This window comes from Dromiciops gliroides, chromosome 2 (genome assembly GCF_019393635.1).
Source record: "Dromiciops gliroides isolate mDroGli1 chromosome 2, mDroGli1.pri, whole genome shotgun sequence".
NCBI lineage: Eukaryota > Metazoa > Chordata > Mammalia > Microbiotheria > Microbiotheriidae > Dromiciops > Dromiciops gliroides.
In genome coordinates this window covers 371,239,189-371,255,961 of record NC_057862.1, presented here as the reverse complement: position 1 = coordinate 371,255,961, position 16,773 = coordinate 371,239,189, and the positions used below count along the sequence as shown (strand labels likewise).

General features: G+C 39.3%; 1 protein-coding gene across 1 annotated transcript; it reads left to right on the top strand.

Annotated features, from left to right (window-relative positions):
- Positions 1-419: 419 nt before the first annotated feature.
- On the top strand, positions 420-16,017 carry LOC122740143. Its single transcript, XM_043982001.1, has 7 exons — positions 420-591; positions 5,181-5,328; positions 7,725-7,832; positions 9,446-9,592; positions 14,100-14,172; positions 14,543-14,606; positions 15,980-16,017. Exons 1-7 carry the CDS (start codon positions 420-422, stop codon positions 16,015-16,017), a joined length of 750 nt encoding a protein of 249 aa, XP_043837936.1.
- The last annotated feature ends 756 nt before the right edge of the window (positions 16,018-16,773 follow it).

Genomic DNA, 16,773 nt, shown 5'->3' with positions numbered 1-16,773 from the left:
ACATGTGCATATATGGATTAAAGCGAAACAAAATAAAGGACCTTTCTCGCAGTTTATATGGAGAAACATGGTATTTGTGGATTCAGAACAAACCTAGTATCAAACTTTGCTTTTATCTTCCTTCAAACACACTCTATAGTACCCTAACCAAGAAACTTTCTTATGCTGGAGGGGTCTTTGTCTCTGGTGTGTATGTGTGTATGTGTGAGGAGAGGAGGGAATTACTTTTCTTCTTAACTTACATGAATTTTATTCTTTAAATCTGCCTTTGAATGGAAGTAACAGTGAAATTATTTACAGCATTCTGGTCCTCACAAGCCGGTCTAGAGGGAAAATTTCATATTGACTTCATATTTTAATTTTGGGAAAGTATTTTTAAATGTTTTTAATTAGGTTTTTTTTTTACATCAGGAAGGAAGATGCTTAAGATTTGGGGGCTCATTCTCTTCTATGGACTGCTCACACAGAGCTCAGCCTACAGAAGAAGGCAGAAGTTGATCCTGACTCAACCACAGAAACATGTATTTGTTCAGGCAGATGCATCAGCACAGGCAGAAGCATCCTCCAGCTTACTCTTAAAAGCGGCTAACAGTAAGTTACCATCTGACCCAGTCCCAACTGTTTGAGGTGATCTCTGACTAGAAGTGAAAAGCTCACAGGGAGGAAGGTTGGTAGCAGTAAAAGATATGTGATGATATATGGAGAGGGTGGGGATTTAAAATGCATCAACATAATCTTTTCTCCAAAACTCATAAGAATTTTGAGAGGGGCAGGGCATGGTGGTAGAACTAGTCCCATCATGACCAGAAATTCTAGGGAGAGTACCTACCAATCTGTGACAACAGGATATAGAGGGGAAAGAAACTAACTGGGAAATCAATTCATTTCTTGAATCTACTACTTAATTACCTATAGATCTTTAATAAGTCGTTTCCCCTCTCTATCCCTCCTAAAATGAGATCGACTTTTAGAAATAATGTGATATAGGGGAAAGAGCACTAGATGTGGAATCAAAGAGCTGGATTTTAATCCCAGTACTACTATTTGCTATCTGTTTGACCTTAAGCAATTGGTCAGTTTTCTCATCTAATAATTGATAAGATTTATATAGCGCTTACTATATGTCAGGCACGGTACTAAGGTCTTTAAAATGATTACTTTATTTAATCCTAACAATAAACCTGGGAGGTAAGTGCTATTATCATCCCCATTTTACAGATGAGGATACTGAGTCAAACAGAAGTTAAGTGCCTTGCCTAAGGTCACACAGCCAATTAGCATCTGAAGCCAAATTTGAACTGGGGTCTTCCTAACTCCAGGCCTGGTGTTGTATCCACTGAGCCCTATACCTGCCTCATCTATAAGAGGAAGTGTTGGTTAGATAACCCTTAAGGTCCCCATGAACTCTAAACCCATTTTCCTATGATTCCATATGTCTATCTATTCTGTTGCTATAATAACTTAGAGGTGGTTGTTTAGTCATGATTAACTCTCTGTGACCCCATTTGAAGTTTTCTTGGCAAAGATACTGGAGTGTTTTGCCATTTCCTTCCCCAAGCTCATTTTACACATAAGGAAACTCAGGAAACAGAGTGAAGTGAATTGTCCAGGGTCACACAGCTAGTAATTGTCTGAGGCTGGATTTGAACTCAGGAAAATGACTCTTTCTGACTTCCTGGCACTCTATCCATTGCACTACCTGGAGGAGTCTAGAGGAGCAACTGTTTAATCACCATCCCCTGATAACCTTTGTTCAGTGAAGTGTAACCATTGGACAGCCTAACCCATTTGCTGTTCTTGAAGCTGGTTTCTGTTTCAGCCTTTCCAATGACCCAGGTCTTTCTTCATCAAACTCATAGATTGCAGGGAATCTGGGCATTTCCCCCAAACCCTTCATACATTTATGAGCTATTTGAAGAATAGATTTTGTACTTTGAATCCTTCTCTTTTTCCACATCAAGGAGCATATTGAACTTTAGTCTCTTATTTCTACTGTAAGTCTGAACCATTACCTTCTCATTGCCCTGAAGCTATAGGATCAGTGGAGAGAAGTGAATTTCCCCATTTCCATACATAAAATACATAAAATAGAGCCACCCCAAAAATAAACAGTAGATTCTGGCTATAGTCCTTAGCAATTCACATAAATCTTTTTTTTTAACATCACCTATATTTCCCAATATAGCTCACCCTATCTCCCAGAGAGCCATCCCTAAATAAATAAACAAACAAACAAACAAACAAATAAATAAATAGAAAGGATAACAAAAACAGTTTGGCAAAATTTACTGATACATAAGCAAGTACAACATTATATATAATATTTCCAACTCTTAGGATCCCTCCCACCTCTGAAAGAAAGGGAGGTAGTTATATTCTCATTTCTCCTCTTTGAGGATATGCTTAGCCATTATCATCTGGCAGCTTTCTGGTTTAGATTGTTTTGTTGTTTGTTGATAATATTGTTACTTTGTTGTTTTTAGCTTTTATTAAGAGTTTACAATATGTGGCATTATGCTAAACGTTGGGGATACAAAGGCAAAAACAGGGATTGTGCCCTTGTGAAACCCATATTCTAATAGGGGTGACATGTACCAAAAGAGGGTTGGGAGAACACTGGGAAAGACTGTCTACTTAAGGCAGAGTTTGAGCTGAGTTTCAAAGGGAATCAAGGAAGCCAGTAGGAGGGAGATAATACCAGGCATGGAAGATAGCCAGTGAAACGCCAGGTAGTAAGGAAATGGAATATTATGTTTCAGCAACATCAAGAAGATCAATGTCAGTGGAAAGGTAGAAAGGGGCTAGTTTGTGAAGAGTTTTAAATGGCAAAGGGAGGATCTTATATTTGATCTTAGAGTTAATAAAGAGCCACTGAAGTTTATTGAGTAGAGAGTGACATAGATTTGTTGCAGTACTTTTTGTGGTAGGGAAAAACTGAAAAAAAAACCAAAAACCTGATGCCTCTTTTGGAGGAGGTATCTAAAAAACAGGTGATAATATGAGCCTGGAGGCAAATAGAGAGCCTAGGGCTGGATATATAGATCTGGGAGTCATGCTCTCAGAGATGATCATTGATATGAATTGATAAGATAACTAAGCAAGATGGTATAGAGGGAACTGAGAAAAAAGCCAAGGACAAAGCCTTTAGGGGCACTAATGGTTAGTGAGCATGATCTAGATGAAAATCAGCAAAGGAGACAGAGAAAGAACAGTCAGATAGGTAGGAGGAGAACCGGGAGAGAGGAATGTGATAAAAACCTAGAGAGGGCAGCAGCTAGGTGGTGAAGTGGATAAAGCACTGGCCCTGGATTCAAGAGGACCTGAGTTCAAATCCAGCTTCAGACACTTGACACTTACTAGCTGTGTGACCCTGGACAAGTTGTTTAACCCTCACTGCCCCACAAAAACAAAACAAAACAAAAACCCAGAAAGAATAACAAAGAGAAGAAGGTGATTCACAGTGTTAAAGGTAGTCAAGAAGAAGAGGATGCTTAAATTAATCATATTCATTTTTATGACAATTATATTCCATTACATTTATGCAATCACATGTGTTTATTCATTTCCCAAAAAATTGTCGTTTTTTGGTCATGTTCAACTCTTTGTGACCCCATTTGGGGTTTTCTTGGTGGATACTGGAGTAGTTTGCCATTTCCTTCTCCTGCTCATCTTACATTACAGATGAGGAGCTGAGGCAAACAGGGTTAAGTGATTTGTTCAGGGCCACACAGCTAGTAAGTGTTTGAGACTGGATTTAAACTCAGGAAGATGACTCTTCCTGACTTCAGGTCAGAAATCCACTGCACCACCTAGTTGCCTCCTTCAAAATAGGCATCAACTTTGTTTCAGTTTTTCACTACCACAAAAGTGCTACAACAAACATCTACTGAGTACCCACTGTGTATCAAGCCATGTGTTGCTGGGTGCTGTTGTTACCAGAATGAAAAATGAGATAATCCCTGCCTCTCTGAGAGCTCGTCCGTCATCTACTGAAAAAGACCACGTCACCCAAGTGGCTCTCTGTTACCTCCAAGATCAAAGATGAAATCCTCTGCTTAAAATTTAAAAACCTTCACAACTTGGCCCTTTCCCCAGTCCTCTTATGCTTACACATACACAAAGAAGTAGGATACAAAGCAGATTGTGACAGGCCAAAAGAGAATTACAGACAAAGGATGCTAAGAAAACTGAGTAGTAAGAGACCATTTCCATCGGAGGGCAATCAAAGAAGGCTTCATGGAGAAGATGTCCCATGGGTTGGGCCTTAAAGGGAAGGAGAGTTAGAGATTTAACAAAGAGACATTGATTCATTCCAGACATGGGAAGAATATTTGGACAAACGTAGAAAAATAGATAGCAGAAGACAAGAAGGGACTAGCATTTGACAATTCTGAGAAGCTAGTGAAGTTTATAAAAACTATTTCTTTTCCTAATATACCCCCACTTTGAAGTCTATCTCCTTTATGCAGCAAAAGCTTGAAAAAAAGGCATTGTCAAGAGGCAGCTAGGTAGAGCAGTGGATAAAGCACCAGCCCTGGATTCTGGAGGACCTGAGTTCAAATCTCACCTCAGACACTTGACACTAGCTGTGTGACCCTGGGCAAGTCACTTAATCCTCATTGTCCCACTAAAAATAAATAAATAAAATCTTTTTAAAAAGGCATTGTCAGGTGGGTTCCCATCCAAGTCTATTTGCATTTCAAAAGGGAAAGAGTTCTATGTCAACCCAATGAAATATTTCTATTGGTTGGAACAAAATGAATGTAGTTTTTAGGGCAGGAGGGGGCTTGGATATCAGATTTAAGGATGCTGTAATTGTTGAGTTTTTCAAGATTAGGGAGGTCAGAGATGACTTTCCATCATTGCTAAGCTCAGCCTGTATGCCACCACTCTTCCACTAATAAACTAGGACAACCTATTCATGTTTTTATGGGGTCATAGGCCTAATATGTATGGGGAAAATTGGAGATTATCTAATCCAACACCTTCAAGATGAGAAATCTGAAGCCCAGAGAGGGCATCAAATTTGCCTGAGACCATATAAGTAGTAAGAAGCAGAGCTGGGATTCAAACCCTGGTCCTTTAACTCTAGACTAGTTCTTTTGTCTCTATGCTAGATTATTCTTCTATAAGCAAGAGTTAAACCTAGGACTCACTGCTTCCTTGAAACTCTTTTACAGGTTTACACATTGAACTGTTGAACACAAATACACCTAGCAATCTTAAGAAACTCCCCTTCATGAAGGCCTTAAACACTATCCAACATGGATGGCTTGGAAATTCTCATGCAGGCGTGGATGCCAAGTTTCTTGACCTGGAGATTTCTTCGTGAGTTCATAATACAGATACAAATGTGGAGTCCCAGGCAGTGATGAGGATTCTAGACTGCATTGGTTAAGTCAGGGGAGGGTTGGTGGGAAGATAGAGAAACTTAAAGCAGGGTCTGACTTTGAGAGAAGGGTTAGGACAAATTCAAGGTGATGCAGAGAAATGTGCAGCTGCGGCAAAGTTAAGATCTTTGCTTTCCTCCAAAGAAAGTGTTTATAGTTCTGGAGGACTAAATTGACCTGGAGATGGCCCTTGGTATGTGTTTTGGAGTATCATGTGAGGTCATGGAAGAGATTTGGGTTAAAAACAAATAAGTAAAAATAATGCTCCACATACTATATCCACAATATAATATTTTGCCTTTGGAAAGACCCAGAGTGACATTATAGCTTGAGACACATGAAGGTATTCTCACCTAAAAGAAGGAAAGAAGGGAGGAAACAAGCACTTGTTATTATCCTCTTGCTATTTGCTAAGTGAATTAAGACAGATTATTTCCGTAGCAATGTCATATGGTTGTTGTTTTGATCATCTGTGACTCGGGGTCCATGGCCTCTGTCGCTATTGAAATTAAGGTAGCCTGAGGTATAAAGCCCTGAGGACCATCAGTTAATTCATAAAGTGTGAATTTACTAATAAAGAGGATCGATTGATTCCTCAGAAAGTCAAAAGACCTTGAGGATAAAAGGCAGCCCCCTTTAATATTAAGCATAGAACAAAGAACAGAAATTGGTAGGTGGGAAAAACAATATGATTGGTTAATGGACTGATAGCATCATAGGGGAAGGGATGATATGATTGGTTGAAAGTCTGGAATATGGACTGGCAGCGATCTTGCATCTTAAAAATATTGACTGATATTGTCCACCTGAATCTTGTAGAAATAACTAATGGTAGATATACAATTTCCTCAAATCATACAAAAACAGCTAGAGACAACATATTTTCTGGAATGGCATCATGCTAGCTGATGAAGATAACAATGGGTGTCCTGGAATTGAGCCAGAATAATTAATGGTATAGAAGATAAATTTCCTTGACACGAGGTGATTTGCAAGTGGAGCTGAAATAATAATTCCCTTTGAATTTTAAAGCCTTTTATGATACCAATGAGCTTTTAAACTTAGCTCAGAGGTGTTCTTCAATTAAAAGCGATTGACTTTTGTATTTCCTCAGTTTTCCTTTAATTAAAAGTAACTGATAGGAAAACTGAACTTTTGCATTTAACTGAGAGAGGAAGACTTAACTGTTGAAATCTTGAGCTTCTTCATTCAAAGACAGGGAAAAGGGCTTAGGTGGTTATGCAAAATATATAATAGCATTATAGTATAAAATGAGTCACCAAATAAAATCATTTGAACAAGTGATAAAGAGCTGATTTGATTTTCTCACCTCCTTTAAGGTTCTATTGGAGCCTCCCACTTACTCCACCTCTCAGATCCTACCTTGATAATTGAACTCCCTATCCAAGAAACATAAACCTCTCATTGTTTACTGATATTCTTGTTGAATAGATAATCTAACTTCAAAGCTGACTCCATCCCATTTGAACTTCCTCTGTCCTGTACAGAACTTCATGTGGAAACTGTACTGGACGTTAGAACGCTAAAGTTCCTACTCTGTAATTATCATTATTTCCTTGACATGAGTTTTTTCTCCTAACATACACTCTGTGTGCCATGAAATCCATTGTGATCACTTCTCCTGGCCTTATACCTTTGACAATGTCTTGCAAACAGCTAGTACCACCATAAATATTTAATAACTACCTGACTGATTCAGTGGCAACAAAAAAAGTGTCAGTCCCTGAAAGTGGAAAAATAAAGATATCTTTTTAATTATTCCCCTCCTCCCCAATAAACTTTTAAAATAAAAGGCAACTCTTTGTAGAGGAATAAATCTAGAAATAGAAGTGCAAAGACTTGAGTTCTCATCTTGGCTCACTTACTAACACATTGGATGGTATAGAGCAAATCACTTGACTTGACCAAATAAGCAGAGAAATCACATATCATCCCTGCCTCTGAGTACAGCATATCGCTGGGCTAATCTTTTATAGTTGCCTAGTCTTATCTTCATGGTTCAGGGTGAGTGACTAAAATGAATTGGGAAGGATGTTGCCAATTGGGTCTTCTGATTAGATCAGATCAAACCAGCCAGAATCCTACATATTGTACACTAGACCATCAAGCTGAAAGAGTGAATCAACTGAGGGCCAATGTCAAGGTTCAGAATCTTTGGAGTCTTTAGTTGAAAATGCCCTCCCCTCCTTCATTGGCCCTTCCATTTGTCTCACAGAGAGCTAAAATATGGGAGTGGTTTAGTTTGAATAGGGTTAGACCTATGAAGAATGTGAACTGTTGACCTCTGTCCTATAATGTGACTTCTCTGTTTAGGATTAAAGTTACAAAGGCCCAAATCTTCAAGATGAATATTACACAAAGTGAAGACAGACGTCAGCTATTAGCAACATACCCTGCAACCTTGGATATGGAAGCAAATATGTGAGTGGTCTTTTAAGTGTTAAAATCTCTATTCAGTGGAATGAATGATGTATCAGCACAAGTAAGCCAGGTACCTATGATTCTGATATTTCTTGACAGATATGAAGAAAAAACTTTATAAATTGTAAAACCATAGGTAAATGTGAATCATTGTCATTATTCTTTTTTATTATATTAATTTCATTCTCATCTTTTTTATGGAGTTGAATCAATGAACCAACAACCTTTTATAAAGTAGCTACTATGTGTCAGGCACTGGGCTAGTGAAAACAAAAAAGTAAAAATGGTCATCGAACTCAAGGAACTTAAGAATCAAACCAGGGGAGACAACATGTATATATAAAAGTATATATGAATTAGTTGTGATTTTGGGAGAAGGCATTAGTAGTTGGGGGGTTAGGAAAATTCCCATGTTGATGGTGATCTTGAGGAAACCAGGAAATCTGAGAAAGGGAAATGAGAAGGGAATTCCTTGCACACATTTGGATCAGTTGGTGCAAAGGCTTAAAGATGGGAAATGTAGTATTGTGGAAAGAGGACCAAATTGGCTACATGGAGGGGAGCAATGTGTTCTAAGGCAAAAAAGGTAGGTTAAGGCCAAGGTGAAAACTTTCTTAAGTGGCAGAATAGTTTATATTTGACCCTATGTTTAATAAGGATCTGGACTGGAGTTTGTTGAGTGATGGCCTGAGATTGTCAAAATCGTACTTCAGAGGAGGGAAAGAAAGTAGGAGACCACTGCAATAGTTCAGGTGAGAAGGTATATTGGTCTGAATTGGAGTGGTAGCTGAGCACAGAAAAGAGGAAGTTTCAATCGAGCAATTATGTCAAAAGCCAGTTTACAAAGGTTTGAGAAGAGAAGGAGAGGAGAGGAAATGAAGGTGACAAATTCAATAATTTTTTCAAAGATTTTGACTCGTTAGTAAAGGGAAGAGAGAGAGAGGAAGATAGCTTGTAGGTATAGATAGAATGGCCCAGTGATTTCCTTTTGACATCATATTTGTAGGTAGCAATAAAAGAACCAGAATATAGAGAAAGAGATTAAAGAAGACAAAAAGAAAACGACAGAGACACAGGGAGAGAGAAAGTGAGAAGAGAGAAAGACAGAGACAGGGAGAAGGAAAAAGAGAGAGCAAGAGTGAGAGAGTAGAGGAGAAAGAAGAGGAAAAGGAGAGATAGAAGGATAGAGAAAAAGAGAGGGGGGAGAGGCAAGAAAAAGAGGAGGAAAGAGACTGGACAGATGGAAAAAGATAGAGACAAAGTCACAGAGAAATAGAAAGGGAGAAGAGAGAAACAAAGGTGAGGGCTAGGAGTGAGAGAAAGGAGGAGGAGGGGAGAGAGAGTGAGAAGAGAGATGACAGAGGGGTCAATCAGCTGAAGAAAATAGGATGTTATGGTGAGATATTTCAAAGTGCTTTGGAAATCATGAGGTATTTGCAAAGATAGTCTCAATAGGAGCCTAAAGAGAGGAGCTGCCGATGTTTGTTGCTGCATTCCTCAATTAGGTTAGGTGGGCAGGAGTGTAGCGTTCACTCTACTCTCTGATTTTACCCCCATGACAGGTTTCTATAAATAATGGAGTTCTCTCTCCAAACTATATGTGCTTTATTTAGATTGTTTCTTGGAAATATTGGCTTCAGAATAGATATAGTCAACATGTTTCGAATTGGAACAGAGATCGATGAACATGAAGATGGTTACCTGGCTATTCAGGATTGTAACACTGACCTTGTCAATTTTAAAGTCAAAACCCACATCAGGTGAGTCATCAAAGAGTTTTGTAATGCTTATTGTCAGCAGCCAATTCCCATACTTGGTGGAGATGATATTTTGCTTCCATTCTTTAAAGCAAATGGAGGTTGGAGCACTATCCTGGGTGACAAGGGGCCTAGGTTCATGTCTTAATTGCACTGTTTGACCCACACAGGGTTCAAAATCTAATTGGAGATATGGGCTTCTTCTACCTTAGTCAAGGAAGGCTTCCAGTAAGAGATGCACTATGAAATAATAGATTTGGGAAAGGTGGTTCTGTAAATAAGATAGGAACACTGTTTACTGTGTGACCCTGGGCAAGTCACTTAACCCCCATTGCCCCACAAAAAGAAAAAAAAGAAGAAGAAAAAACACTGTTTTAAAAGTTAGTTTTTTTGCAAGTTAGGGAGCTAGAAATATTGTCATACAAAGAAGTGAGTGATTTAAAAAGGGGGAAGCAGCTAGGTAGATAAATGGATAAGAACACCAGCCCTGGAGTCAGAGGACTTGAGTTCAAATCTGATCTCAGACACTTATTGGTTGTGTGACCCTGGGCAAGTCATTTAACCCTGATTGCCTTCCCTCACCATCCATAGACACAAAAAGGGAAAAGAGCCAGAAATAAGGGGTTTTAGTGATGGGATAGAGATCCATGTGAGATGTTTACATCCAGAGAAGACTGAAAGTCATTGTAAGGTCTTGGGTAAGGGGTGATTGTAACTATTTGGGTAAGGGGTGATGTAACTCATATATGAGTTATGTGATATTTTTATATGTACATGTACATGTATGTATATGTGTCTATGTATATGTGTGTGTCATGCATATGAAATTTACATCCTATATTATATCATAAATATATAAATTATATGATATTTATATCATATATATGTTTTAAAAGGTCTGTTACTGGATAAATCAGTCAATCACCAAGCATCTATTAAGTGCCTACTTGTGATAGGGTGAGGTATATGGAGTGCTCAAGGAGGACCAGTACCTCTGGTGTGAAGGCTTTTGGAGCCCTTTTCAGGGTTGCTCTTCCACCTTTGGTGTCTACCTGGTCAAAAGAACAACAACAACAACTTGTGATAGGCACTCAAGATACGAAACCAGAAATCAAACAGTTTCATGCCCTCCCTGTATACATGAGCACATATAAATATATACAAAATAAATACAAGGTCATTTGGTGGAGGAAGGCATTCATGGTTGGGCAGCAATGGGAGAGAAAGTACCAGGAAAGCCCCTAGGGAACAGATGACCTTAAACTGATCTTTGAAGGAAACTAACTATTCTGGGAGTCTGAAAATCTGGGTTCTAGTTCTGGGACTATCCTTCTCCATGGGAGTGTCAGCAAATGGCTTTCCATTTCAGAACCTCAGTTCCCTATTCAATAAGCATTTGTTAAGCACCTACTATGTGCCAGGCCCTGTCTTTAGCACTAAGTATACAGAGAAAGTTAAGGCATAGTCCCTGCTCTTGAGGAGTTCACAGTTGAATAATGGGAGAGACAACATGAAACAACTATTTATAAATAAGATCTATACCAGATAGATTTGGAATAGTCTCAGAGAGAAATCAGGACTGTGAAAGGCTTTTTAAAAATGGTGGGACTTTAGCTGAGACTTGAAGGAAGCAAGGAGATAAAGGAGAGGAAGGAGAACATTCTAGGCATGGAGTACAACCAGTAAAAATGCCTGTAGTCTAGAGATGGAGTCTTGTGTGTGTAAGTGTACGTGTGTGGAGGCATATAAGGTGTAAGAAGACTAGAAAGTGGGCAGCTAGGTGGCGCAGTGGATAGAGCACCAGCCCTGGAGTCAGAAGTACCTGAGTTCAAATCCAGCCTCAGACACTTAACACTTACTAGCTGTGTGACCCTTGGCAAGTCACTTAACCCCGATTGCCTCACTAAAAACAAAACAAAAACAAACAAACAAACAAAAAAAGAAGACTAGAAAGAGAGGAGGGACTGGGCTATGAAGAGCTTTAGAAGTGACATAGAGGGGCAGCTAGGTGGCACAGTGGATAGAGCACCAGCCCAGGATTCAGGAGGACCTGAGTTCAAATCTGACCTCAGACCCTTGACACTTACTAGCTGTGTGACCCTGGGAAAGTCACTTAACCCCAATTGCCTCACCAAAAAAAAAACAGTTTAGAAGTAACATAGAGAGGGGCAGCTAGATGGTACAGTGGATAGAGCACTGGCCCTGGAGTCAGGAGGACCTGAGTTCAAATCTGACCCCAGACGCTTAACACTTACTGGCTGTCTGACCCTGGGCAAGTCACAACCCCAATTGCTTCACCAAAAAAAGAAGAAGAAGAAGAAGAAGTTACAAAGAGGATTTCATACTTTATATATTTTTATTACCTGGAGGTAATAGGGAGCCACTAGAGTTTATTGAATGAGAAGGGAGTTGACATGGTAGGATGGTTCTTTGGGAAGATCAGTTTGATAGTTGGGTAGAGAATGAACTGGAAGAAGAGACTTGGGGCATGGAAACAAATCAGCAAGCTACTACAATAGGCTGAGCATGAGGTAATGAGGACCTGCTTCAGGATAGTAGCCATGTCAGAGGAAAGAAGGGAATATATACAAAGATAGAAATGACAGGACTTGACAACTGACTGGATGTGGAAAGTGAAAGAGACTGCAGAGTTGAGGATGCAACTCCTCGGTTTCAAGCTTTGGTGGGTGACTGAGAAGATGGCAATTCCATCTAGGAAGAGGGGAGAGTCAAAGGACAATGAGTTCAATTTTCAACATACTGAGTTTAAGATGTCTATGAAACAATCAGTTTGAGATGCCCAATTGGCATTTGGAGATTTAAAATTGGAGGTCAACAGTGAGGTTAGGGCTGGACAAATAGATCTGAGAATCCATCCTCATAGAGATGATAATTTGAGAAAATCAAAACTTAGTATTTTATATTTGAGTCCATTCTGTTATGGATTCTATTCTGTAACTGCCTGAGCCATGTTCCTTTGTCTCTGAGTTAAGTTCAGAAGTTCATGAGTCCAGGCATTCATTTTTCCTCTCTAGATGAAGTTTAAAAGTTGTTTCCCTATAAACCATTTTAATTGAAAGAAAACTGTTATTTCTATATATTCTTGCATACCTGTGATCAGTTAGGGAGACTACTCTCCTACTAACAAGCCTTACAGAATGCAGGTGGGTGCCCCAAAGCCTGTTATTTCTGTTCAACTAATGAGCAGATGGACTCTAATCAACTTTTCCTGACATTAGAATGGAAGGAGGTGTTGTTGCTCAACTAAAATGTCCAGGCAATCATATTGTCTTCCATCATCTATAATGGTTCAGTCCTTGTAAACCATCTTAGTGTTTTACATCTGTGATGCTCTCCATTCTTTGTTCTCTTGTAGTTCCAAAAACTATATGGTCTTTTTAAGAGACCCCTTTTTATTGGTAATTGCTAGACTTACCAATAAATCGAATGTGCTTGGAATTTTGTGCCTCGGTTTACCTTAATTTTCCAATGTAACAAATTGAATCCATGGGAGCTGATATTGCCAAATGAAATAGTGTAGAGCAAGAAAAAGGGCTTAGAGTTGATTTATGAGAGATACAAACAGTTAGTGGTCAAGACCCTGGATGATGTATAACTATAATCTATAACTAAAAATCCTGTGAAAACAAATGTTGAAAAGGCCATTTATTAGCCCTTATGTCCTTGTTGCACTGGAGTTTTAAGGATTTCACACCAACAACAAATTGGCTACTATCTGTTAAATTCTGCTCCTAGCTCTTATATGTAACTGGAAAATAATAAAATATCAAAAAAAAGAAAAAGGAAAACAATCACTGTATCAGAGCTGGAGGACCAATTTTCAAATCCCAGACCTGCTCCTTACTAGCTGTATGACCTGAAAATGAGCCACCAAGACTCAGTTTCCCCATCTGCAAAATGAAGGGGTAGAATGGTTGGACTAAAGGACTAAGGTCCTTTCTAGCAGTAAATCCTATGAAAGAATATCCTCATACCTCAAGATTTCTTGTTCTGCTCCATGACATAGGCTCTTCTCATGATCCTACAAATTCAGTCCTAAATCATGTTTTCCTTGCTAAGTTGTTCAGCTTTCACAATCATAGGTAGGGGTTGCTGGAATCCATCCTAACTGACTTGTGAGCACTGGTTGTTAAATTTTCAGTATGAGCATTTACATCTCAGAAATTGGCAATTGATACAAATCATGGCCTGATTTATCATTTTTTTTAACTCAAGACTGTTAACTGTAGGCTAATGACAACAAGGAAAATAATATCAACATTATCAACAACAAAAACTGACATTTCTGTAGTGCTTTACAATTTGCAAATTGCTTTCCATCAAGTATTTCATTTGAGCCTCATGACATCTCTTGACCATGTGGCCTGCTTAGCTGAGTTTCACACCTGGATAGAAAGCCTCTAGTATCTGGACAGAGGAGATCCTCTTCCTCACACTCCTTAGGAAAGTGGTTGGTTGTATGCTATCTTCATGGTCTTTTTTCTTTCAGGGTAATCAATGATGTCCTGGATGCCTTTGTAAGCCTTCTGGATGCTGTGGTCCCTCAACTGGTAGAGGAAGCAGTAAGTGTACAGATGCAGATTCCTCCAAGTGCTTCTTTAGTACAAGTTCTGGGCAGTACAAAGAACCCTAGACTACACTACACTACAAAGAAGTCCTAGACTAGGACTCATAAATAAACCCAGCATTCTAGCCTAAGGTGTCTGACTCAGACTTGCTGTGTAAATTTGGGCAAGCCCCCTTCCCATCTCTGAAAAAAATAAGGGAGTGGGATGAGATGGTCTCTAAGGTTCCTCCCAGTTCTGACATTCATTTTGTAGACTTTCTTGTACATGATGTCAGATTAGTCACCTCTTAGGTCAGGTCAACCTAGTGGTAATGCTTCCTCTCAGGAAATGGGATTGTGCACATCCCTCTGTGTTTGTGTTTCAGCTCTGTTCAGCAGTCAGCACATGCTTACCAAGATTAGGTTTTAACCTGAAAACGGCTCTTGTTGGTAAGTGCTCTCTCCACAGTCTCTCCATTTCTACGTGGCCACGTTACCACCCAGGCCATTTATTAGCCCTTATGTCCTTGTTGCACTGGAGTTTTAAGGATTTCACACCAACAACAAATTGGCTACTATCTGTTAAATTCTGCTCCTAGCTCTAATCTGTCTCCCTCTGTATCTGCTATGGAGAGACTAAGAACTAAGTGGGGCTTGCATGAAAAAAAAATTGAAATAAAAAAGCAGAAGCTCTGTGACTGTTCCCTTCTTCTTCTTGAGATTCCTTGGAAAGTCCTGACCCAGTTGCCCCATCCTTCTAAGGGCTATTGAGCTGAGCACAGTCCTCTGTGTTCCAGGATTCCCTTATCTCTAGTACTGGATCATCCCATGGTCCCTAATATCATACTTTTCCCAAAGAAGAATGAATGACACTGCCTAACTGATGAATGGAGTGAGTGAAAAAAATAGGTTTTGGGTGTGTAAATAATGCATTGTCTTAAGACCTGACCAAGTGAAAAACATAGATCTGAAAAATGTCTAAGCAATGTCAGATTCTGACCTCTTCAGAGCCCCCAAACCCATAGTAGCCTTTCTAACCACTTCCAATTCAAGAACTAGATGGAACCTCACTCTTTCCTATGGCAAGTGAAAGAAGAAATGACTGAGGGAACAAACGTTTGAGCTTCCAAGTATATCCATTTTTTTAAAGCAAAGAATGGCAATTACCTAAAAAATCAGAACAAGACCCTTCCCTCAGCTTAGGGCTGGACCCAATTAATCAAATAATACCAAATTAATGAAAAAAAAAAACAATCAGGATACGAAATGAGGTAATCGGATTTCTAATTGGAGGGAAGATTAGGGAATTTCCAAGTTGGGAGGGGGAGAATCAATAGGTACAAATCCGTGAAATCAGAAAAAGAGGTATCCTATTCCCCCAAAGTGTTTGTTTACAATCAAAGGAATATGGAAATAATTGATTGTTCAGCATGAGGCCAATTCTCAAAGAAAACATGGGTTGCTTGAGATGTATAATTATGAGAAAATTCTTTGCATCAATTCTTTAGATCTGGCTGAGTTTCTGGGCCTTAGTTAAGGGTCTCCAGGCAGCAGGTTCAAACAACGCAATAAGGGTTTTTTTTTTCCCAATTTCCATAATTGAATAGTTTTCTTACAAGACAGAAATTGGACTAGACCCATAATTGAATTGGAAAGGAACTGAATTCCCTGAAGAACTGAGTCACAAGATGGAGTCAACATGGTTCACTCAATTCCCACAATTAACCACTTGCTGTCCTAATCCCCTCACTTCCTTTACCCTCCCCAAGATCTTCTAAGCCTCTTTGATCCCACCTAGTCTCACCCATAGTTCTTCCTTTCAGATGCACTAACATGTGGACATGATCTTAGTGTTAATTAATGAACCTTCCAGAAAACAGACCATCATTTTTTTTTCCAAACAGGTAAGAACTGTCTTTAAAAAAAAAAAAAAAAGACTGCTTTGATTAATCAAGTTTTCAAAAAAAAAATGTTCTGAGAAAAGGGAATCCTAAATTCTAGAACACAGAATCCTAGCCCCAGCATTGGACTTGGAGTTATAAAGACCTTGGTTCAGGTTTTGCCCCATTAACTTACTAAATATATGACCCCGGGTAAATCACTTAAGTTCTCTGAGCATCACTTCCCTCATCTGTAAAATGACAGAGTTGGACTCAATGACCTCTAAGATCCTTTTCAGCTCTAAATCCATGACCCATCTAAAGGGGGCCTAGCCCAGTGTTCACTTGAATCAGGAATGCCATCCTCTAGCTACAATCACTCCAGTAAGATATGAAAGCTTGAGATTTAAGATACTGAATAGGTGAGGAAGAAAGAAATGGAATAATAAAGAAGATACTGAAAGTCACAAATGGTCAAAACTAAAGACTCCCCTTCTCCTCTCCAAACCCCCACTAGCCACAATCCCCTCACAAGCTCTGATATTCTCTATCTGGGACAAGGACACATGATGAGCCAGGCAAGGATTCCAGGTGGAAAGAGCTCTAAACTGAAGATCGGGGGCCTGAGTTGTAATTTGAGCTCTGCCCCGTTTGGCTCTGTGACTTTTGCCCAAAGTCTTCTATCTGGGCCTCGGTTTCCTCCTCTGTAAATTGAAGGGGTTGAATCAGATGCTCCC